At 38.3% G+C, this 24,393-nt stretch overlaps 1 protein-coding gene across 5 annotated transcripts; it reads right to left on the reverse strand.

The window, feature by feature from the left end:
* Positions 1–1,777: 1,777 nt before the first annotated feature.
* Positions 1,778–22,244, reverse strand: LOC121507899 (solute carrier family 43 member 3-like). 5 transcript variants are annotated; one of them, XM_041784281.1, is made up of 14 exons: positions 21,934–22,242; positions 20,916–20,984; positions 19,217–19,549; positions 15,247–15,376; positions 13,934–13,980; positions 11,460–11,536; positions 9,763–9,855; positions 9,215–9,354; positions 8,993–9,126; positions 6,961–7,104; positions 6,010–6,117; positions 5,739–5,925; positions 4,103–4,226; positions 1,780–3,923 (listed from the first exon to the last, which is right to left on the reverse strand). In XM_041784281.1, exons 3-14 carry the CDS (start codon positions 19,392–19,394, stop codon positions 3,774–3,776), a joined length of 1,512 nt encoding a protein of 503 aa, XP_041640215.1. In that variant the 5' UTR covers positions 19,395–19,549; positions 20,916–20,984; positions 21,934–22,242; the 3' UTR covers positions 1,780–3,773. The 5 variants fall into 5 exon arrangements, with proteins under 5 accessions (XP_041640218.1, XP_041640215.1, XP_041640216.1 ...); XM_041784282.1 differs by lacking the exon at positions 21,934–22,242 and adding an exon at positions 21,566–21,595; XM_041784284.1 differs by lacking the exon at positions 20,916–20,984 and having other exon boundaries at positions 1,778–3,923; positions 4,103–4,153; positions 21,934–22,244.
* Between the last annotated feature and the right edge of the window lie 2,149 nt (positions 22,245–24,393).

Consider the following 24,393-nt stretch of genomic DNA (forward strand, 5'->3'; position numbering starts at 1 on the left):
ATACTGGATTTGCTATGCTAATTAAACCCTACATACACTCATTGATCATTTTATAAGGTACACAGGTACATTTCAAAAATTAGAATATGAAAAAGTTCAATATTTTTTGACACTCATTTTAGACAGTGAAACCCATATATTATATAGTACTCATTACACATAAAGTGAAGTATTTCAAGCTTTTATTTCTTGAAATTTTTATGATTATGGCTTACAGATAATGAAAACCCTAAATTCAGTGGTCAGAAAGAACCCACAGAGACAGCGGTATGATGACAGAACTAGAACATTAAGACTCACGGCAGGTAATATGATACGAATGCATACACAGATAAAGAGAGAAATGAGCTCAGTGTGCCATGACCCCCTGGCAGTAAGCATAACTAACTAAGGGCTGATCCAGGCCTGAGCCAGTCTAACTATAACTTGTTAAAAAGGAAAGTTTCAAGCCTACTCTTAAGGGTAGAGAGAGTGTCTGCCACTTGGACCCTGACAGGTAGATGATTCCAAAGGAGAGGGGCCTGATAACTGAAGGCTCTACCTCCCATACTACTCTTAGAGACTGAAGGTACCACGAGCAGGCATTTTGAACGTACAACAATCCAGAGGGATAATATGGCACTATGAGCTCTTCAAGATAAGTAGGTGCCTGACCACGAGAAGAGTTTTAAATTCTGTTCTAGATTTCATCGGGAGCCAATGCAGAGAAGCTAAGACCAGAGTATTTTGATCTCTTTTCCTGGTTCTAGTCAGTACGTGTGCTGCTTTAGTGACTTACTAGGACAACCTGATAGAAGAGACTTACACTACTCTAACCTAAAGGTCACAAAAGCATGGACAAGCTTTTCTGCATCATGTATATCTGTTTAATTTCTCATTAATGTGAATAAATAATCAACCAATCACATTTCAGCATCCAATGCATTTAGGCATGTAGATGTGGTCAGGACAATCTGCTGAAGTTCAAAACGAGCACAAGAATAAGAAAGAAAGGGGAGGAAGTGACTTTGGATGTGCCAAGGTTGCTGGTGCCTGACAGGCTGGTTCAAATATTTAGAAAACTGCTGATCTACTGGAAATAGATCCATCTCTCTTAAACATCTCTGGAGTTTACGAAGATTGGTCCAAAAACAAGAAAACATCCAGAAAGGAGAAGGTATCTAGGCCAAAACACCTTGTCGATGGGAGGAATCAGAGGAGAATGACCAGACTGGTCTGAGCTGATAGAAAGGCCACAATAACTCAACCACTTGTTATAACAGAGGTATGCAGAAGAGCATCTGAACAAACACAACATCAGACCTTAAAGCAGATGGGCTACAACAGGAGAAGGTCACACTGGGTGTCACTTCTGTTTGCTAAGAATGGGAACGGGAAGCCGAGGCTTGATTCACACATGCTTTCCGAAACTAGATAACAGGTGAGTCTCAATCATTTGAATTGTAGGGCCAGAATCTGGAGTAAACAGCACGAAAACCTGCCAGGCCACCAACAACCATGGTACTTCAAAGTCCCTTTTCCTCCCCATTCTGATGCTCAAAATGAACTTCAGTAGATCTTCTGGCCGTGTCTGCATGCCTGAATGTATTGGTTTCTGCCCCGTGATTGCACTGATGACAAGTTAAACTGGTATACCTACTGAAGTGATTTTTTTAGTGTAAGGTTGATGAAAATGGCACACTGCAATGTTTGGTGTGCCTACTTAAAAAGAAAGTTTTTTTTTTTCAACATATTAAGTGTCAGACACTACAATAAATATTATCAAGCCCGGTCAACAAGACATCATTATTTTCAAAAATTTTATTATTTTTGTGAAACATTTTATACAAAATATTTAGAAACTTGTGAATTTGTTCTCACAAAAATATATAAAAAAGAACATTTATCAGAAAAAGTGGATTAAGATATGCATACAAAAGTGCACAAAACTTGTATAAATCCCTTTTTTGTTGTCTATAACTGAGCAGAAGCATAAAGAGACAAGATCGTCATTTTATGTTGCTTCTTTTCCTGCTTGTGTTTCATCAAAATTAACTTTACTTTACTGCCCACAACATTTCTTCTAACTTCAAAATACAATTTTGTAATTTATGCATTTAATTGGAAAAATAACAGCTAGATAAAATAACACACAGATGTTTTATTTTTTAGAAATCAAAACATAAAATGTAAAAAGTTCTTACTCCTTTTTAAAAAGAACTAAAGTTTTAGTTCAGGAAGAGCATGGGTGCATGCTTAAAAGCCATTCTGTTTTAGTTTCTTTTAAGATTAACACAGGTACACATCATTCTACTTCATGAAGTACTGATTAAGCTATGAAATAACTGGGCTGCTCAAGTAACATCATGCTACTTTATGAGATACTGATTAAGCCATCAAACAATGCTAAGCTGCTCAACTTGTGCCAACTGTGGCATAATGTCACCTAACAACACTGTGAAAGACCGGTGCAGGCACATGTCATGACACATGAAAGCTTACTTCAGTAAAAAAAAAGATTTCTGAACTCTTCTGTCATATACTTTGAAGTCTGTAGCTATGTAAACAACATTATGATGTTATTTTTTTTTCTAACACTTTGAGTGTTGGAACCAAAGAATTTTTTTTGCAGTTGTCACCTTCTTTTCCCCCCAGAGATTTGTGTTACAGGAAAAGCATTTCAAACCCAAACAGTAAGGCCTCTACGTATTCACTATGTGGACAAAAGTATTTGGCCACAATTGTTCATTACTAAATTCAGGTGTTTAAATCTGACCTGTTGCCACAGATAAAATCAAGCACCTAGCCATGCAGTCTCCAGCTTTGCAAACATTTGTGATACAAAATGGGTCGCTCTGAAGAGCTCAGTGACTTCAAGCATGGTACTGTGATGGATGCCACCTTTGCAGTTTGTTGGATTTCATCCCCACAGTCTGTAAGGGATATTACTAGAAATTCGAAGAGTCTAAGAACAAAAGCAACTCAACCGAAGACGATGTAAAATCACAGAGTGAATGACTGCCATGCAAATGGTGCGCAAAAGTCACCAATGTTCTGCTGAAGAGTTATGAATTTTCACTGGCATTAATGTAAGCACAAAAACTGTGCTGGGCGCTTCATGACCGAGCAGCTGTATACAAGCCACACATCACAGAGTCCAATGGAGTGGTGTAGAGCACACCAACACTTAATGTGGAGAAGTGGGAAGATGTTCTGCAGAGTGATTAATCACGCTTCTCTGTTTGGCAGTCAGATGGGTGAGTCTGGGTTTGGCAGATGCTGGGAGAACATTACCTGCCTGACTGCATTGTGCCAACTGTGAAGTTTGGTGGAGGATGGATGCTGGTATGGGGCTGTATTTCAGGGTTTGGGCTAAGCCCCTTTTCTCCAGTGAAGAGCAATCTTAATGTTTCAGCATACCAGGACATTTTGGAAAATGCTATGCTTCCAACTTTGTGGAAACAGTTTGGGGAAGGCCTTTTCTATTCCAACATGACTGTGCCCCAGTGCATAAAGCAAGGACAAGACATGGATTGATGAGGTCAGTGTGGAAGAATATGACTGACCCTGACCTAAACCCCAAATGCTCTTACACAATGAATGTGTACCAATTCTCACAAAAACACTCCAAAATCTGGTGGAAAGCCTTCCAAGAATAGCGGAGGCTGTTATACCGGCAAAAGAGGGGACAACTCTACAATAACAACTACATGTCATTACAGTCCCTGTTGCTGTAATGGGCAGGTGGCCAAATACTTTTGTCCATACAGTGTATTCTAAAACACTTCATGTTTCTATAACTTAGCTTCTGCCATTGCTGTGCCCTTGTCAATCTTGTTCTGGTTTTGGTCTTCTCTGTTGCGGGCTACTCTCCTGCAGTGTATGAAGACATAGATGGGATGGATGAACACCAGCAGAGTGAGAAGAATCAGAGCAGTGTCCACCTGTAACAGATCACAACTTTAAGTATCCTTATGTCTTCAGCCTGGTATATCTCACTTCCTTTGACAGTTTTCTATTAAATGTCACCATACAGTATAATTTTAGATAAATTCACTGACTGAGCATGTTATTCACTCATCAGTTCTTTCATAAAACAGAGGAAAAGTTCTTTAAAACGTACATAAAAGGGGTCTCCACCGAGAGCTCCTTTAACCAAGGCAAAGCACGGGTACTGCAGCAGAGAGATAATAGCAGACATGGACATCACTGTGCCGTACAGCTTTCCAAAGTGAGGTGCTGGAAAACTAAAAGACAGAAAGAAGGAGGGGTGCCTTTTCAGATGAATGTCTATGACTCAGTGTCAATCTTTTCACACTAAACTACAACACAGTTCTCTCGTATTTACTTTCTTACTACTGGAAATTATTGGACTTACTGGTTACTGTTACTATTGAGGCTGTTTAAACCACCTTTAAGTGGAATTTAGGTCATTTGAATTCCATTTTTTATTTATTTTGATATTTTTGACTTCTAAGGTCAAGCTGTTTTGGCCACTTTAGTGATTTTTTTTTTATTCTTCTCTGATTTATTTAACCATTGCATTAAGTCAGTATATGACTTTGTTTTTTGACTAATTATTAAAGAGAAACAGCTATTACACCATTCTGAGTAGAAATTTTATTTTAACCCCTTAAAGCCTGTTAACTCAAATAAAGACGTCTCATTTTTTGTAATTAAAATACTTTTTTAACCTTCTACCCAAATCCCGAAAAAGAAAAATTGCCATAAAATTATATATATATTTTTTTGTATCACATTTGATACATTAAGGTGTTTTTGGCAACCGATAATCCACTTTAGGGCTTTTTGATCATTTATCTGCCTGTATTAAAAAGAACTTTAAGTTTTTTATTTATCATTGTGATAAGATAGAGGCCCCATAAAAGTGTGTATCAAATATTATACAATAGGTATTTAGGGGTTAAGCGTTAACAACAACGTTAGCTGTACCAAATTAAATGGAATAAGCTTGGTACATCTAGTCATTCTGTTTACCTATGTCATTTTTGTAAACAAAAATCATTGAAACTCTAATCTAGGCAAATATGTGTATTGGATTGGGACTTGAAATGGTAGATAATCAGTAGTAAAAGATCGGATCCGGACAGGAGGCCATAAACGCCACAATTTAAGTTAGAGCTGAAAGTCTACACTCTTGTCACACTTCAACCATTTTATTCAAAATCCATTTTGGTGGTGAATAGAATCAAAATGATCAGAATTGTGCCAAAATCAATCATAATGACAATACCATAAAGAATGTAAGTAAAAGTTTTGTGGCCTAAAATAGGCCAACAACTTGTTTAAAGCTGATTCAAAATGCTTTTAAATGGTCCCAATCTTACATTCTTTGCACTCTTGCACTTGTAGTAAATAATGTGCAGCTATAGCTCTTTATGTGGCTACATTTGGCTACTCTGAACATTTTAACACCACAGTCACACACTGATGGTGGAGGCTGCTATGTAAAACGTCCAACAGTATTAGCTAATCCCATTCAAGAGAAATGCTACTGATGCAGCTATAAGAGCAAACTGGGATTAAATGTCCCAAGGGCATATTAACATGCAGCTGCAGAGACAACTGATCCTACCATCGAATCATAGCCACCCCAAAACAGCAATAGTCCCATAAGAAAAAAAACAAAACATTAAAGATAATGAACTAAGTTGGGTCAAGCTGGTTAAAGTAGGTCCTTTGTATTATTTGTCTATTCCCTGTGTTTATGTGTGTGTAGATGACTGACAGACACTCACGCAATGCTTATGAATGCTGCAGTTCCCCCATAAAGGAAGGAGCGATTGAGGACCTGAAGAACAAAGGTGAGGTACTGCAGAGGGAGGAAAGGAATGGAGGCACACACAGAGAAGAGCAGGCACTGCAGGCAGGTGAGGAAAAGAGACAGAACAGAGGAGCGCAGGTCTGCCTCCTGCTCTGTGACTCCTACAAAATAGAGAATGGTTTAAATGGAGTGTTTACAGTTGCCTGACCACACATGTGAAGTTATAATATAAGTCCTTGATTTACCAAGAGCCAGAGGCTTCCCCTTGTGTCTGTCCATGATGAGGCCGTTCCAGGGAGCACACAGCACTCCACACAGCTGTGTTATGGCGAAAGCATTCGTGTACTGACTCACTGAGGGAAATATGGTGGAAAGAGAAGCAGAAAAAATGTCAGAGAGAACCAAGACTTAACTTCAAATTACAGTTTTTAAGACAAAAAGTCAGTGATTTTTAGGGGTCCTCCAGATGGAGATGAGTTTAGGAGTATTGGCTAAAGTATTTTATAGTATTGGCATTTCATCCACATGGAAACGGGAATTTTGGAAGCCCAAAAATGCTATTTTTCAAGAACAGTCCCAGAGTGAACAATGTGCCAACCGCCTCGTCTCCAAGCGCATCTTTCCTGAAACGATTACTTGATAGCCCATTTTTACCTACATGCATGAGCTCAGCCAACAACCATAATAATCACATTACATAATTGTGTTTGTGTCTTCTGCTTCTCTTCTACCACCATTAACAACAAATGGTCATAGAGACCAGCATACGACATATCATCATAGAGAAAAGGGTAAGAGAAAAGTTTTGGGTGTGCTTGCTCCATAATCTTCTTCTCTGTTTTTGGTGCAGTTCCATGGCAGTGTTAGAGTGCCACTTACATACCTGTCATACGCACTAAGGTGTTTTCAGTCGTTTTGAATTATTTTGTGCTTACCTACAGTGGAAAAATATCACGGATTTTGAATGTCCGACGAACACTACTACATTTAAGTCAAGTTTTAAATTAAACTTAGTTTTTGTCAGTTTTATTCATCACAGATCTATTTTTGTTAGTCTTAGTCTAGTTTTTGTTATGGAAAAAAAGGCTGTCGATGAACATTTTCAGTCACAGTTTTAGTCGAAGAAATTAACACTGATGCAGAAACAGAAATATATCGTTTTGTGTCTGTGTGGACAAGGACCTATAAAGACTTACCCAGGTCAGGGTCATTGTTCGCCAGTCGGTTGAGCCTAGGGTTGAGAGTGCCGATGAAGAGGTAATGCCTCAGCTGCATTACAGACAACCACATCAGGTGGAACATGAAGAACGGAGTCAGCACACAGCTCCTGAAACTCGCCACTACAAAGCAGACAATTACATGAATCTATTAAAGCAACTGTACCTTGTACCAGAGAAGCATGTCAAGGTAATCTCTTCAGCCCAGGAAGCTTTTCCTCCATATAACTACTTGACAAATAGTTGCTTTGTGCTATACCAATGTTCAAAATCTTGTACATAGAACCTTGTATACAGAAACACTCAAGCAAATCAGTGTACCTTACCAAAAGGTTGACTTTAAGTATGGCATTTTGGTTGACAGCGAGCATTTGCTCATGGTTTAGGGGAACATCCATTGGACTTTAACAGTATATATTACTGCTCCTAAACCAGGAGTTTTGAACCCTTACATTTACATTTACATCTACCATTCTATCTTTATAAACCCAACCCCGTTACCTCCAGTCTATCTATTCAGTGTCCAAGTTCAGCTCCTTATTCATTTATACCTCAGCTTTGCTTTTACCTCAACAGCACCATGTAAGACAATGCAACTTAAATTTGGACCCGTCTTCACCGACAGCTTGGCCACACTATGCTAAGTGGTATGATCCCGACCACTCATGGTACGCTGACGTCACCACTGTCTCCATGGCTGTGTGTTCACAGGTCATTGGGGGTGTCAGTCACTCTACAACAGGAGAGCTCTATGTGATTGTAACAGTCTTTTGTTTGTAAATGGAAAAAACAACAAGCAAGGAACAATTATGGGTTGGCTTATGGATGTATCAAGAGGACGACAATATGGACTGGATCTCCTTCAGACAGTACTAAAGAAGACTATCAAACACGCCAGATGGTAAACCTTCCATAGACGGCGTTTAGCTGATCTCTAAATAATTTCCCAGCAACTAACGAATGCACAGATCATGAGAGAGTAGCTGTCGTTAACAAATGTGTACACTGGTGAAATATCATTCAGGCTATTCAATGGTATTCATGGATGTAGGAAGCAGGGCAGGCATTTGGAAGTAGACAGTTAGGTAGCTGGGCCTCAAATACTCTCACCCCCAGGTTAAACAGTTAATAGCTATTCTGTCTGGATCCACCAGTAGATACCTTGTTAACCGGACCCGTTGGATGGAGACCTGGAACACAGCCACCTGTACTGGGGCTTGTGGGATCAACGACAGCAAAAAGGCAGAGCCTTTGAAAAAAAAAAAAACTCAGAGGGTGATTGGATGGACGTTCTGATGTACAAGCTAATGAGAGCACTTGCCAGCCCTGGGGTCATGCTGAGACAGAGCACTAAGTCTAGTGACCAAAACCAGGGGAATTTTTTGACTGGAAGTAAAAGGAATTTTGGTCTTAACAGAGACATTTAAGGCTGTAAACACTGAGATAACCTCTGCAAGTGCAGGTTTTTGGCACTGATGATCAAAGGCGAGTACCAAATAAGGCTGAAGATGGAGGATGATCTGCAGTTATGCAATCCTGCATCAACCGCAGAGATGCAAACTCATAGGTCCCACTCCATTAGAGTGTAGAGCATAATAATCAAGTAGCACCAACAATAAGTTCATTGCTGCAACTAAAAAACTCATTGCCTGGGTAAGATAGATGTTTAAAGACATATGCAACCAAAATATCCAAGTTATAAAAATGTTAAAGGTAAAAATGTTTAAAGAGGAGTCATTAATATTTGAAAATATGTTTTGTTTTTTTTTTTTTTAGATTTTTTAAAATCTTATTTTTTCACAGGGGTTGAAAACCCCTGGCCTATCATATTATGGTGCTGGCCTCACAATGACATTCCAATGGAGTCTAATTGCCAAAGACGTTTAACGTTTCATCTTTTTATAACATGTAGAATAAAGCATCATATGCAAAAACTGTGGTTTCCCCTGTAAATAAGTTGTTTGAACACCTATCAGCAGAAGCTTAATGGCATAAATAGAAGGATAAGTACCTTTCTTTTCTGAGTCTTGTGCTGCTGAAGGCATTTTGTCCTTCCCACTGGACTCCTGTGAACCTGCCATGGCACCCTCCCTGACGTTTTCAAACTGCTCTACATTATAGGTGTTTGCCTTACCACAATCCAATCTGTACAGCAGAAAATGATAATGTTATTATCCTGTCAAAGCCATAAAGATGAAATATTTTACTTGATACAGTAGCTGCTTGTTCTCACCCATAGGTGTAGTATTGTGGCAGAGTATAGGGGATGTGGGTCCTCGGCATCAGCACAAAGGTTCTCACCAGGTGTATAATGCTGCAGAAGGACAAAACAAGGAAGGATGTACGGAGGGAAACATCCTGCTCATACAAAACCTGGAAAACAGAGGAAGAACAGTCAATTTGATAGTCTTCTTAAAGTAAAACACACATGTACAATGTGCATTGACAGTAGGGACCATCAAAAATGGATTTTCATCTAAATCACAAGATAAACCAATTTTCTTCTGGAGCTTGACCGTGTTTACATTTCCTCTGGCTACCTACAGAATCATTGATCAAAAATCATACTTTTCTATGTTAACCATTTTTGATCAACCTCTTCAAAGCAAAATGTTTCACTCAAGTGAGTAATCAATGACCAAGTGCAGCCTACAATCCCACACTATGAATGTCCTGAAGAGCTGTTATTGTTTTATGACCATTACCTAACTAGTGAATGATTTCACATTTACCACAACTTAAAATTGAAATACCTTCAGTGGCATTGGTGTGACCCTTTACCTTAAAGAGGAGAAACACAGCAGAAGAGGAGTCAAAGGCACCGTTGTAGAGAGTGATAATGGTGGAGCGATGAGCCGGGAACAGGTTCCCTACCTTACAAAGACACAGAGAAGCATAAAGACATGCGATTTTGGTTTTTAGAAGAGTTTAACAGTGTTTTAAAATACAACTCCAATTTCAAGAAAGTTGGGGCACTGAGTAAAATGTAAATTAAAACAGTATGGAATGATTTGCAAATCTTACAAACCCATATTTCATCCACATAAGATCATGAACAACATGAACAACGACTAAGACAGTTCACCATTTCATGAAAAATATTAGCTCATTTTGAGTTTTAATGCAGCAACAGATCTCAAAAAAGTAGGGACAGGGTCATGTTCACTGTTATGTAACATTTCCTCTTCTCAACAGTCTGTAAACGTCTGGGAAGTGAGGAGAAGCTTTGCTGGAATATTTGGGAGAGGAATGCTGTCCCATTACTGTCTAATGTACGATGCTAACTGCTCAACAGTCCTGGGTCTTCTATGCAGGAAATTTTGTTTTAATGCTGGGCATAATGTTTTTTTTTTTTTTATTGTTGAAAGGTCTGGAGTGCAGACAGGACAGTTCAGCATCCGGACTCTTCTACTGTGAAGCCATGCTGTTGTGATGGATGCGTTGGTTTAGCATTGTCTTGCAGAAATATGTTGTCTGTATGGGAACACATGTTGCTCTAAAACCTCTATTTCCTTTAATCATTGATAGTGCCTTTCTAGATGTGTAAGCTGCCCACGCTGTAGGCACTAATGCAGCCCCATACTATGAGAGATGCAGGCTTTTGAGCTGGGCGCTGATAACAAGCTGGATGGTCCCTCTCCTCTTTAGTCTGCAGGACACTGTGTCTGTGGTTTCCAAAAATAATTTCAAATTTTGATTCATCTGACCACAGAACAGTTTTCCACTTTGCCTCAGTCCATTTCAAATGAGCTTTGGCCTGAACAAAACAATAGCGTTTATGGGTCCTGTCTTTATATGGCTTCTTCTTTGCATGATACAGCTTTAACTTGAATTTGTGGATGGAACGGTGAACTTTGTTGACAGACAATGATTTCTGGAAGTGCTCCTGAACCCATGCAGTGATTTCCATTATAGAATCATGCCTGTTTTTAATGCCGTGCCACCAAAGATCATGAGCATCCAATATTGACCTTCGGCCTTCTCCTTTGCACACAAATTCTCTGATTCTCTTGTATGTACTGTAGATGGTGGAATATTCAAAGTCCAAGCAATTTTATACTGAGGAACATTTTTCTGAAATTGTTTCCAACTGTTTCCAGTCATGTTACTGACCTGTTGCCAATCAACCTAATAAGTTGCAAACTGTCTTCAAGCTGTTTTTCATCAGTACCACTTACTTTACCATCCTTTTGTCGCCATGTCCCTACTTTTTTGAGAAATATTGCCACTAACAAATTCAAAATAAGGTAATATTTTTCATGAAATTGTTAAATGTCTTAATTCCAACAGCTGAAATGTTGTTTTATTTTTTATTGTGAATAAAATATGGGTTTATGAGTTTTAAAAATCATTTCATCCTGTTTTTTTATATTTTACACAGCACACCAGTTTTTTTAAATTAGGGTTGTAAATCATTTTGGGCATACAGTACATAAATGGGCTCTATATTTTTTTTTATACCAAAATGTAGAATTTACCTGCATGTTGGTTAGAAGGAACAGAACTCCTCCAACAGCAATGCAGGACAGCGCTGGAAACAGCAGGTTAGAAATTTCTGCACCACAAAAGACAAAGTTAACAGCCTGATTTATAAAAAAAACAAAACAAAACAAAACAGAACAATTTTATGGATCCACACGTGTCACACAAGATATTTACAACACAAATGACGTAAATCTAAAATGAAAGCAAGAATCAAGCCATGCCAGCTTGACAGATAAGTAGCTTAAAACAAGTTAACTGTATTTATAATGGCTGCTAAAGCTCCAATGGAATAACATCGGCATACAATTTTAGTCTGCACTGACCACTTTCTAAACACGTGCTAGGAAAATGTTGGTTGTTTCTGAAATCACTCCATATTCATTGCATCTGCACGATATAGTGAATACAGTATTTGGTGGTGCTGTTTGAACTCTGGGTGATCATGGTCATATACTATATAGTACACTCATTATATCCCATAATGCATTGTGAAAAGTAGAGAACAATGGATGGTATCTAGCCAGACAATACTTAGCATCATGCATTGTGGTTAATGAGCAGAAAGTTATGTTAGGCTGCTCTCACACATGACAGACGTACAGACATATGGCTGAGAGGAGCACAGAAAACATGAATATGGAGGAACATGAAGGAGTTCATAGTTTGAGGCTTTTTTTTAATTCCAATGCATCATGTCATGGATATCTATGAGTCACTGTTGCTTCACATTTCAACTGTAAGACAGAGTAGTGTCTAAAATCTTTTTTTATCGTGACGATGAAACAACTAGATAGCCCACTAAGCTACTAAAACCTGAGCTTTTGTTTGGAGTGCATTTTTAGTTCCACCCCACTTAATTAGGATAAGCTGGACCTAACAAGTTTGAAAGCAAAGCCTCTTCTTTGAACAGGAATTGGTTTTCCTTTCCAAAATCCAGACAAATTTCAAAGATTTATAAATGATAAAATTTCAGTAAAAAATTCCTAATCATATTTCTACTGTATCCCATAAAAACAAGTTCCCTAAAATGTATTCAGATATTTCCCAAATCAATGAAGCATTATCGTAAAGCCTAAAAATAAAAAGAAAAACAACAACATTATAATAATAATAAATTAATCAGCCTAATGGTTCCATTGCACCCTCTGGTAGCCGAATTGATCTTAAAAATTAACAAAATTTATGAGGCATTATCAATTATTTTTAATCCTCACTATGCTCTACTAAAACAAGAGCTGACTCAGAAATGATCAGCGTGGGGCGCAGGTGGCCTAGTGGATTAAGGCACACTTGTACGCGGGTGGCCCCAGTTTCAATCCTGCATGCCCCCCCCCCCACTCTCATCCCTGTTTCCAACTCTATCTACTGTCATCCTCTGTCAATAAGGGCAAAAAAAGCCCAAAATAAATCCTAAAAAGAAATGGTCAGCGTGCACCTGCCTTTAACCATATTATTTCCATGATTACAGCACAATAACTCTTTGACAACAAGTAACCAACAAAATATCATCACAACTGATTGTATTAATTCATAACGATAACTATTATTGGGGGCCCGTGCTGTGTCATTTATGAGCATTTATCAGACCGTATGCAGCATTTATTTACAGAGGTGAAGGGAAAAAAAGTTTGCTGGTCAGGACTTAAAAACCGAGAGAAATCATCTTTTCTCTCTTCTGCTCTCCGTCTGTAACAGATACTAAAGCTGACGTGACCGGTGAATCAAACAGGCCATGGGAGTTGGGGCTCTAACGGAGGGCAGAGCAGAGATATTCAGCAATGCCAATACAATACAAAAAGCCTGCATCTTTCTGTCGTTTAAGATATTTTTTCCGAGGTATTTACATAACTGTAGCTGCTGTGAAAATATCAGAATTTAGCATGTCCTGTCACGTTGTGTTCCTCTCTGCCTATATTGCCCAGCGCTTCATTGCTCCTCTCTGTCTCCTGCTGTGTATGCCGTTTCGTTCTCACATGCACACAAATGAGCACAGGACCAACCCACAAACATTAATCTTGGAAGGATAAGAGCACATCGACCACCCATCTGACCAATCAAGTGAAAGGTGTCAGCCCTAGAAATTTCAAAGCAATTTCCCCCCCAAGTCTCTTCTCAGAATTCTAAATACATTCCCCTAGGGTCCATGAAAATGACTGAAATCCCCCGAAGTGTCCAAGAAAATTCTTTGATATTTCAGAGAAAATTCTTGTAAATTTCAAAGGACAATATGGTAAAAATAAAGAACAGTGAAATTCCTCATGATGTGAATGGATAATGGCAATAAAACAAGATAAGACAAAGATGGCAACAAAGAGAAAACATTCTCTAATAGTTAACTTCATTTTACCATCACTCCTAACTTTAACTTCAATGAGAGATATGTGTTTATTTGAATGTGATTAAAGTTATGTCAATCTCATTAATTTAAATCCATTAGTGAATGTTTTTTTGCATTGGCAGCACCTACCAGCACTAGAAAAGGCCACAAGTAGGGTTCCAGTCGTGTACACAGATCTGAAGAGAGAAAAATAACTGATTTTAGGGGAGCAACACTGAGAACACACAACGTCAGAGCCCACACACCCACATTTGGATATAATAGTGACATTGTAAGTTTACTATAAAGCCATACTTTTGTCTAAAAATAGCTGGTTCACCTGGAATAAACTGTAACAATAAGCTTCAGTCATAAAGCTGAATATTAGTTTGCGCATGAGGCGATTTAACAAAAACACAGAACAAAGCAAACATTTTCAAGAGGTCATTACAGAAGCCCAGGAAGGATGTTAGGATTTTATTTTACTCATGTAAAAGTCAGCACAAAATCATGGGAAACCCAGCTTTATTATCCCAAGACCAAAATCTCAAAACCACAACAATTTTCTCCTTTTCACCACAAAATAGAATAAAATAAAATCTATGGATTAATTTCTGCTTGGGCTCACACATTCTGACCCATGCTAAACAGCTCTGTGACCCACCTTTGGGTCTCAAGCCACACATTGGGAACCACTGTTTTCAACCACATCTTCACAATCTTGGTGTTTTTCATCTATGGGCTCTTTATCCTGATAACCTGCATTAGGTTATCTAAAGATATGCATCCACATGTGCAATGAGAAATAAATAAGTAACCAAAATTGTCAATGTATAACACTAAAACCCTGGAAATGATCATTCCTACTGTACTGGGACAGAGCAGCTTATTGAAAAACAAACCTTCCATCATTATCATGCAGAGAGTTGTGTAACAAAACTGTGGGCACGTGTTTTCAGTGGAAAGTAACTTATGTGGTGAAAAGGTCTGGGGTCAATGGGGTTGTGACAAACTGGAGCTCTGTCTGAACCAAGGTTGTCAGGTCTCATTGAACTTGTCCCGAAGAGAATGCATGGTTTGCATTGATAAAAACACCATGTTCTCCTGGGGTCTGGGGTTCTTTAAAGTGGGCTTTGCCTGACTGTAATCTCTAAGTCTTCATTCGTCACTCCCTTCGGCTATCTCTGTGAACCCTACTGGTGCCCCTCTACCCTGACTCTAAACTGTAGAAACTGAGCTAGAGAGATAACTCAAGCTCACATTTGACCTCATGGAACCTGTGCTTGTATCTGGCATTGAATGAAGAAATTCTTTAAAAAACAATTATCTTGTTTTTTTTTTTTGTTTTTTGTTTTTTATGTAACTTTTCTCATGATCCTATACGACTTTTTAAAATTAACACAAGGAAAATATGAACTAAAAATTATTCTTCTGAGTTTTATCTTCAACTGAAGTGAACTTACATTCCCAGCAATCTGGTGACCATGGTGCCAAATCGATCAAATAGATAACCAGTGATTAGGTTTATGAAATTGTTGAGGAATGAGGCGATGGTGAAGATCAGAGAGAACTGCTCATCTTGTCTACTGCAGTCTGTAAAGAAGAGAAACGCAGACGGTTGGATACTGAGCAACTTATAGTGAACAATACAATGTGCCTGCTTTAAAAGAAAAACAATAATCTAATTATTCCCAGAAATTTGACTCCATGGGATGACATTTTGATTTATGTCTGGGTGTTTATGTGGAGAATTATACAAATACTAGCCATTCTGACAGAGGTTACTGTCGGTGGGTGATTCGTCAATTTTTAACAGGGACTATGGCCAAACAGGAGATAAAGATGTCAGTTTAAGGATCAATGAGCCGTGCAGACCAGAAAAACTGCATCAGTAGAACAGCCCTCTTCCCTGAACTCTTTGTTTTAACTGGATGTACTCCTGAATGATCATCTTGTTACCCCTGATACTATAGTAGTCCACTAATAGTTTAGTTTACTATTAGAGATAAAGTAGAGATACAGTATATGGACAAAAGTATTTGGCCACACCTGTGACTCATTGAATTCAGGTGTTTTAATCAGACTCATTGCCAAAGGTGTATAAAATCAAGCAGCAACCCATCCAGTCTCCATTTGCAAACATTTGTGATAGAAATTCTGAAGAGCTCAGTGACTTCAAGCATGGTATTCTAATGCAGAGGTTCTCAACATTGGGGTTGGGACCCCGTTGGGGGTCAAAAGACACTAAGAGGGGGGTTTCCTGATACCCTATAAAATAAGAACATTTTTTAAATTACACTGTTGTCACTTACACCTATTTTGCCAATTTTTTAAAAAATTATTATTTTAGATTTTGCCAAATTTTAAGCCGTTTTCATCACTTTTTCCCACCAATTTGATCAATTTTAACACAGTTTTGCAACTTAAAACCCATTTTTGGTTATTTTTAAACCCTTTCCACCACTTTTTTCCTGCCTGTTTTAGCACCTCTAAACCAAATCTTGCAACTGTCTGCCTGTTTTTGGCTGTGTTGACACATTATTGCCACTATTAACCCCTTTTACCACTTTGTAAGCTCCATTTCACAATTTGATATGCCTATTTCGCCAGTTTCTGATTTTTCTGCCTCAGCTAACCCTTTTTTGCCAGTTTATACCAATTTTCATCCCATTTCACCAAATTTCCACCTATTTTGCCACTTCAACGCCATTTCAGCCACTTTTGATACATTTTTACCACTTAATATGCCCATGTTTGCCATTTTTTGGTTATTATGCCACTTTTATCTAATTTTTGGCATTTCTAACCAGTTGCTGCTAATTTTAAAATCCAATTTCACCTCCTTTCCCACCATTTTTTGCCATTGGTATATTAGTATATTTAGTATTTTAGTTCTGTTTTCAACAAAATGATTTACATTGTTAAGAGAGGGCTACTTACTACACAGATGAATTAAAAATGTTCTTTGATAAGAGTGGTTATTATTCAGGTCAAATATAAAATACCACAGCTCAACTTTACAATGGACCATGATTTTGTTGGCCCCAAGTTTAGCTGGGCCCCAGAAAGCTCTCCTATTCCCCCCCCCTAATGGGCAGCCTTTTCTGCACTTGACTATTCTTGAATGTTTAGCCATGTTCAGGTACAGTGGGGATCTCCACTCTGGCACCTTAATTTTGGGGGTTGTGGGCTGAAAAGGTTGAGAACCTTTGCTCCAATGAATGCCATCTTTACAATAGCACAGTTTGTGAAATTTCATCCCTGCTGGATATTCCACAGTCAACTATAAGTGATTTTACTAGAAAGTGGACTATCAACTATATTTTTTGACTCACTTTTTCTCCCACAATATTCCACACTCATTCAAACAAGGACAGGGCTTATGAAAGAGAACTAGGGGGATGTCCATAAAAGTAGTAAAATGCAGATTTGGATGAGAGGGAATAATGTCTGTTGGGGTCAAAATAAAGACAGAGGAAAATGATTAATCTCCTATGTTCTTTTCTCTTTGCGGTCCTTTCTCCCATAATGAAACTGAGGGAGTAGGGGTAGGTAGAGCAACAACCCAACCAGCCAGAGGGTGAGTGCTAGCCACCTCCACCGTCCTTTTTCTAGTCCCTCTTTAGACTTTTCTCTGCATTCTTCTATCTTCTCTTGGTTCCCCTTGCTGTTCTTTTTCATATATTATTTGGCATAGCTGTGGAATAGCTGTGTTTAGTTTGTGGAAGCCATTAGTGCCCATATAGAGTAGGTAGGACCAGCATTGGCAATACCTGGAGAATGCATTATGGAGTATGTGTCTGGGTAATAATTGCCATGTGGCTGAGCAAGTGAGATATAGAGCATCTATGTGGTGGTATGGTGGGCTGTAAGAGCTAGCATGGAGGGCGGTGGCATTGAAGTTAACTGTCCAACCATCCTGAGGTGTTGTGGGACCAATCGGACAAAACTCCAATGAAGGGAGGTTCTCACTTGACAAACCCTGGCTCTTGCTACCCATCATTCTTGGGAGAAGGGAATCAGAAAAAAGTCTCGGTAAAGTGGGTTAAAATTTTGCTGTGTACATTTACATGTGCAGCCCACCCAGAAACTTGAGGAAATGACCTGAAAATGTTTTGGCCCTCATTTTCCAAACGTGCATACACCAGAAATTTAGGTGTATGATTGTTTCCATACACAGATCAGCACTTATCAATCTGAGCGTGGGCATACAAAACGCTCAAGTTCCACACCAGGTTTGAGTACATGCACGCACATTTTCACCTCTGTGTGGACTCACTTTGCAGCATCAATCTGGCGAGTTAGATTAGATATGGCTTAAATATTTCTGTGGAAATGTTTTAACACAAACAGGGAAGGGGTGCTGACTGTCTGTGAGCAAATTTCCCTTGGGGACAATAAAGCCTCAAACTGGTGATTAACAAATCAATGGATAAAGTCATAGGAGCTACATCCTCTGTGCTTCTCATTCACCATGCTTTCATCAGTGACGTTAATGGTCTTTAAATCTCAGGGGTGGAAAGTAACTAATTACATTTACTCAGATTAATGTAATTAAGTCTTTTTGGGGGGTACTTGTACTTTTTTAAGCACATTTTGAAATCAGTACATTTACCTCTCCATAAGTAATTTTTAACCAGAGCAAATGCACTTTTGCTTGAGTACAATACTCTTGTACATTTTCCACCTCTGTTGACTACACAGTAGCACATAGGCAGAGAATGATTCCACATTATAATCCAATACTTTCCCACTTTTGCACCATAGGTGAAGTTATCCACTGAGTTAGAGTTCATACTGTGACTCTAGGTGCTTCTTAAGGAAACATAGTGCATATCCTTCCTATAAGGTTAACTCTCTGCTTTGTTCATGCCAGAGGAGGCCCACCTTGCCATGGATTTTCAAGAGTAACTGCAGCTCTGTCATATTGCACAATATTTTATTTAGAAAGTTTAGTTTATTTGTATGTAATGTGGACAAATATAGACAATTTTAGAGTGTAAAATTTAACTCTATAAGAGTTTAATTAACACTGTCAATTTTGATGTGTATTCCATTTTATTATAAAGATGTGAATATACCTGAACAACTAGATTGGAGTTCTAGTCTCTTGTTGTTCTTGCCAATAAGGAAAGATCATATTTGAATGCTACTACTAAAAGTAAACTTTAGCAAACTTTAAATAACATACTTTTTACTTTTGCTTGGGTAGATTATTAGACCAGTAAGTAATTTTTAAGCAAAATAATGGTACTTTTACTTGAGTACAGTAGTTGTGTACTTCTCCCACCTCTGTTAGATTTATATCTATAGCAAATCTCAACTCTGACAACTTAGAATGTAGACTAACAAGGTGGTGAACTTTTGCCCATCATGCATTTACGAAGGATGATATCCCCCCTCCTATCAATGTTAGTGTGCAGAGTGTTTTACCTGTAATGTTGGTGCCTGGGCTGTTTACACACAAATCACTGAAGTAGCCATCCGCCTTCAACACAAACATCAGAGAGGCAAATCCAAAGATCAGTCCAGCAAAGCACAGGCACTCCACCATCCCTGTGACCAGAGTCAGCCTGTAGCGCAGCCTGGTACCCGCTCCACAGCCCTGCATGCTGGTGTCTGCTTCACTACGTCGCCAACAAGTTCACTTCCGGTGTTATTGTATTCCCCAGAGAAAGAGGTCTTCTGTGTTTTTTTTTTCTCTCTTTATCTTCCTCTATGTCCTCTTGGAGTGGAGCAGAAAGGGGCTTTATTGGATTAAAGTTTCTAAGATGCAGAAGATAAACAAGGCAGGTGTCAGGCCAAACACAACAATACGATGAAGCATATTGTTCCACGCTTTAGCAGCAGATGATCCAGGACTTAACTGCACTGGTCAAAGCAGTTTTAATGCATAAACATATGTCAACTTTATCTTCAACTGCATATTTTCATGCATTTTAAACAAAGCTTGACAAGAATGACAAGAGGTGAATATTGCACAATGTATGGAGAACATGTCTTTAATGCAAGTATTTAAATGTCAATCCTTTAAAGAAGATTCCCATTCAACAGTACACAACAAGCAGAGTAACTTTGTCCTCTGCTGCTCTGCTGGAGAGTACAGCGTCCAGTTTACACACTGTGGGGTTCCACATTGCAGCTGCAGAACAAGTCTCTGATGTATATTGACACTAGATTCACAACATCTCATAAGAAAAACTCCACTTACTCTGCTCAAACTCATTGTTTCAGAACTGATTTCCAGAATTAAAGGAAAAGCCCAACATTATTAAAGTAACATCTGCTTTTATCAAAGTAATCTCTCCCACACAAACACTAGTGATGCTGTCAGAGACATGTGAAGCTGTTCAAACAAGCACTGTACTTTGATTACTTTATGTTAAGGGGAAGCTAATATTTACCTCTGTATATTATTTAGTTCAATAGATTAATTGAGTCATTTTTAATAGCCAGATTATTGTGCACAACTAGAATTATTCTCTGTATAATGCATACAGTGCCTATCAAATTGAATTAATTCAACCACAGTAGTTGAACTCTCAGTGGCATAGGCAATTTAACCATGAAGCAAAGGTTTGCCTAGAGCCTCATGCTCCAGTGAACATAAGGATATAGACACTATAGACAGGGCTGGGGAAAAGTCTTTTTGATTCAGTGGTATGTTTTAAATGAGGTGTTGGATAATTTGTGATTTTAAATATCGTAAAAATCCAGGCAAACTCCTGCACATTGCCAGAACTCCACAAATACATTGGCAAATTGTAATTTTACATTGTAGACAGGGCTTTCTTTCTCTTTTGGTTAAAAGCATAATATAAAACCATTAGCTTTCTGTAATATCATGGATCATTAAAATAACAGATTTTATCATTTTGAAACATATGGTATTAAAGAGTTTGGTACATATGACAGCTTCAATGTATGGAAATGTTTCCATTCTTTTTTAAATATGTAGACAGTGTTTGAGAGTTTTTCTACAATTTTTGATCATTAAAAAACAAAAAAGGGACCCTGGTTGCCTTGTGTGTCTAGAGCTTCTGTTTTGTTGGATTGGTGTAAAACAGATTTTAATGTAGTTTGATTTTAACTAAGACTACATCAAAATGTAAACTTGTAAATTATACATCACCAATTAACTGAAAACTGCCATGATTTTGGTCGGTATCCTCCAGCCCTGAAGAGTATGCCCTGCTGATCTCTAGTTTTATGTGGTGAGCAAAAAACAAACAAACAAAAAAAACATCCAAGTGTTTGTTCACGTTAAAAGGGATACACAACATTGTTTTTCGTCCATCTGATATGCCAAAATTTACAAATTGATTTTAGCAGATGCACACCTGCTGCACTTGTAGTTGTAATAATTCAAGTGCAGTCATTGTTTAATAAATGCAGACTTAACTTTATTCCCCAGACTTCATTTGTTGTTGTTGTTTTTTTATACCACAACAAATACAGTAGTGCACCGTGGAGTTCTTACTGAGGTATCACCGTACTGTGAGATTCTGATACATTTACATCCTTACTACTGTTTATGATTTCTTTTTGATAGATGGGAAAGGGCCTCATCTTAGTTTTTGTCTGGGGCCTCAAAATCTTTAAAGCCACCCCTGCTCATTAGGTACCACTATAACATAAAAATGCTCAAAACTTAGGCTATATTTTTTCTTCAGATACATCAGCCTCTCAAATAGTTAAATAATCCAGCAGAGGATGACGGTTTGGCATGAAGGATTATAAATGCAATTAAAGCAAAAGCCCAAAACAAGTCGAATTACTTACATGGTCTATTTCCAGTTTAAACTTTGCATATAAAGAAGTCACATGAAGGTTTTTCTGTCTCTTGTCTGTTTCTAACATGCGGGCAGAGCGGAGGTTATCACCAGCCTGTGCACTCTATAATCCAGATTAGATCACTTAATCTTAGTGCACTGACACATGGCAAAAATGTTGACACAAAACTGCAACAAATTACACTATCAATAATAATGCCTTAAATGTCGTTAATTGTGTCTTGTCATCAAATAACTCTCTTTCTCTCTTTTAAGCGTAAACAGGACTATAAAAAGTAGCTTAATTTTTAAAGATGGAGCAGCAGCTCTCACCATTATTCCACACCTGCTGCAGCGTTTATATTTGAAGTGTCTTACCTTGTAATATCCAGGTGATCCAAACATCCTCTACAGATGTTCTGGGACTGTTCGGGATAGTGATGAGCCTCTAAATACCGAGCAGCTCTTAGTCTGTCTAATGTGCAGAGCTGTGGCTGTCAGCCGTCTGTCATAGAGCCAGCTCTAACAGGTGGACACAGGGCGGGAAAACACATTAGCATATGGGTGTCAGTAATACACGACGTAATTCTCATTAACGGTTTGGTTGAGAATTATTGGATAATCTTACGGATTTTCTATCACTGAGCTCACATTTAATTAATTAATGACAGTAGTGCAAGCATAACAGTGAGCTAGTAACGCAATAGAAACTCAGTGACAGCACACGCAGGGTAGGCTATAAGGACGTTTTAAATTATCTTTAAAACCATGACAGCATTAGCTTTCATTATGCTGATAACTGCTAATATGAAAAATAAACTTTAGTTATTTATAGACAGATTGAGATGAGACAATGTTTGGAAGCAAATGCTTAATTAGTAGGAGAAATAATCAAGAATATTCAACAGACAGCTTGTATTTCCTCAGTTTTTGAATGTGATAATCATAATTTACAGCAGTAGCTTATACGCAGGCTTCAGTGCTTCCATGCTCCTTTAGTCAAGGCTGATCTCTACTGACCCCTGGAGGTGATTCTAACGTTGAACTGTGCACTTACTGACCACCTCGTTAGCTACACCTGTTCAGCTGCTCACTTACCCCTTGGACCCTACAAGCACATATGAGGACATGGCATTGTCGGTTAGCATTAATTTCTGCAATTAGTTTTTGAGATAGTGGTCCAGAATGTCCATCAAAGTTTAAATAATTTGCTTCAAATGTTGTGAGAATTCGCTGTTTTCATATTTCAGGGAATTTGCTGGTAAATTGTCTGCGGAAAACGTTTTTGTGTTTGGCGGGTTTGATTGAAAGTTTTGTAAAAATTTGTTTTGATTTTTTTTTCTTTTGGTGTTTTCTTGGGATTATGGGAACATGGATAACTCAGTGTGCTACACCACTGACTGTGGTCAGGGAGATCAGTGGTTCAAATCCCAGTCAGTACAAACTAAATATCCAGTTTGGGCCCTTGGGCAAGGCCCTTAACTCCTGGAACACCTGTCTACCTGTATGTATGTCGCTTTGGATAAAAACGTCTGCTAAGTGACATTTTAAGATTGTAATATTTTAGGGATGTTGGGATTGGGAAATTGGGAAAATTTATTTGTAAATATTTGGGAATTTGGAGAAGGGTAGTGTTCTTTACAATGCTGAAGAATTTTCATGTAAATTAAAAAAAAAGTTAAAAAGATATTTTCATGAAATTTTGGAGAATGTATTTGTAAATTTTGGGGAATTTGCTTTGAAGTTTGGTGAATTTTCCATTTAGGAATTTAACTGGCTTTTTGGAAAAAAATTTTATTGGGATGTTTTGGCTTTGATAAAGGTTCACTGAAACATTTGTGGACTATTTGAAGGGATTTTTAGGTTGCTTTTGATGGAATACTTTAGAAAAGTGTTCAAGAACTTTCACAGTAAGAAAAAAAAAACTTCAAGTTTGTCCACTCTCTATTTGGGATGCACAATATAAGATTTCTCTTTGAAACTTTAGGGAATTTGTGTGGATTTTGGAAAGGAGAATTTCCAAAAAAAAATCTTGTTCAACGATGTGGCTGATGCTGTAATTCATCAGGCCCTACTTATCTCAATCAAGGGAGAGAAACTAAAAATGTATTCAGAACAAAAGTTTAGGTCTCAGGAGGTTGAAGTAAAGATCATTTCAACCATTCACATGGCAGCAACCAATGTCAGAAAGTGCACAGCCAGTTTACAGAGAATGGCTTGGAAAAAGAGAATGTGTCCAGTAAGCGGCGGTTCTCTGGGCCAAAATTGCCTTGTTGGTGTCAGAGGTCAGAGGGGATTGATCAGACTGATTTGAGTTAATGGAAAGGCAACAATAGCTTGAAGAACTGCTCATTTCAAGGTTGATAGAAGCGTTTCTCTGAATGCACAACATGCATAACCTTGGAGTGGATGCGCCACAGCAGCAGAAGTTCACACTGGGAGACACTTTTGTCAGCTAAGAACAAGAAACTGAGGCTTCAATTCAAAAAGGCTCACCACAATTGGACAACAGAAGATTGGAAAAACATTACTGGATCTGATGAGTCTCTATTTCTACAGCAACATTTGAATGATGGGTTCAATATCAGACATAGACAACTTAAAATCCGGCCAGAACACCACTGTCCATGGCACATTTATGGTCACTTTAATCACCTTCCTCCCCTTTTCAGATTCTCAATTTGATCTTCATCAGATTGTAGGGACCACGTCTACGTGCTGTTATGCAATGGTTGCTGTCATGTGATTGGCTGATTAGATATTTATGTTATTGAGTAGCTGAACAGGTATACTTAATGAAGTGGTCAGTAAGCATAAAAGGACACCGCGTCACTAGAA

The sequence above is a fragment of the Cheilinus undulatus genome, linkage group 4 (assembly GCF_018320785.1).
Source record: "Cheilinus undulatus linkage group 4, ASM1832078v1, whole genome shotgun sequence".
NCBI lineage: Eukaryota > Metazoa > Chordata > Actinopteri > Labriformes > Labridae > Cheilinus > Cheilinus undulatus.

What these genes read in the sequence shown, in the direction of transcription:
- LOC121507899 (XM_041784280.1), bottom strand. Translation starts at nt 19,394, where the DNA reads ATGCAGGGCTGTGGAGCGGGTACCAGGCTGCGCTACAGGCTGACTCTG. An exon ending in GCAGCATTCATAAGCATTGC is followed by an intron (nt 4,227 to 5,738) that starts GTGAGTGTCTGT and finishes TCTGTCTTTTAG; the next exon opens with TTTTCCAGCACCTCACTTTG. An exon ending in TCGGTGGAGACCCCTTTTAT is followed by an intron (nt 3,924 to 4,102) that starts GTACGTTTTAAA and finishes GATCTGTTACAG; the next exon opens with GTGGACACTGCTCTGATTCT.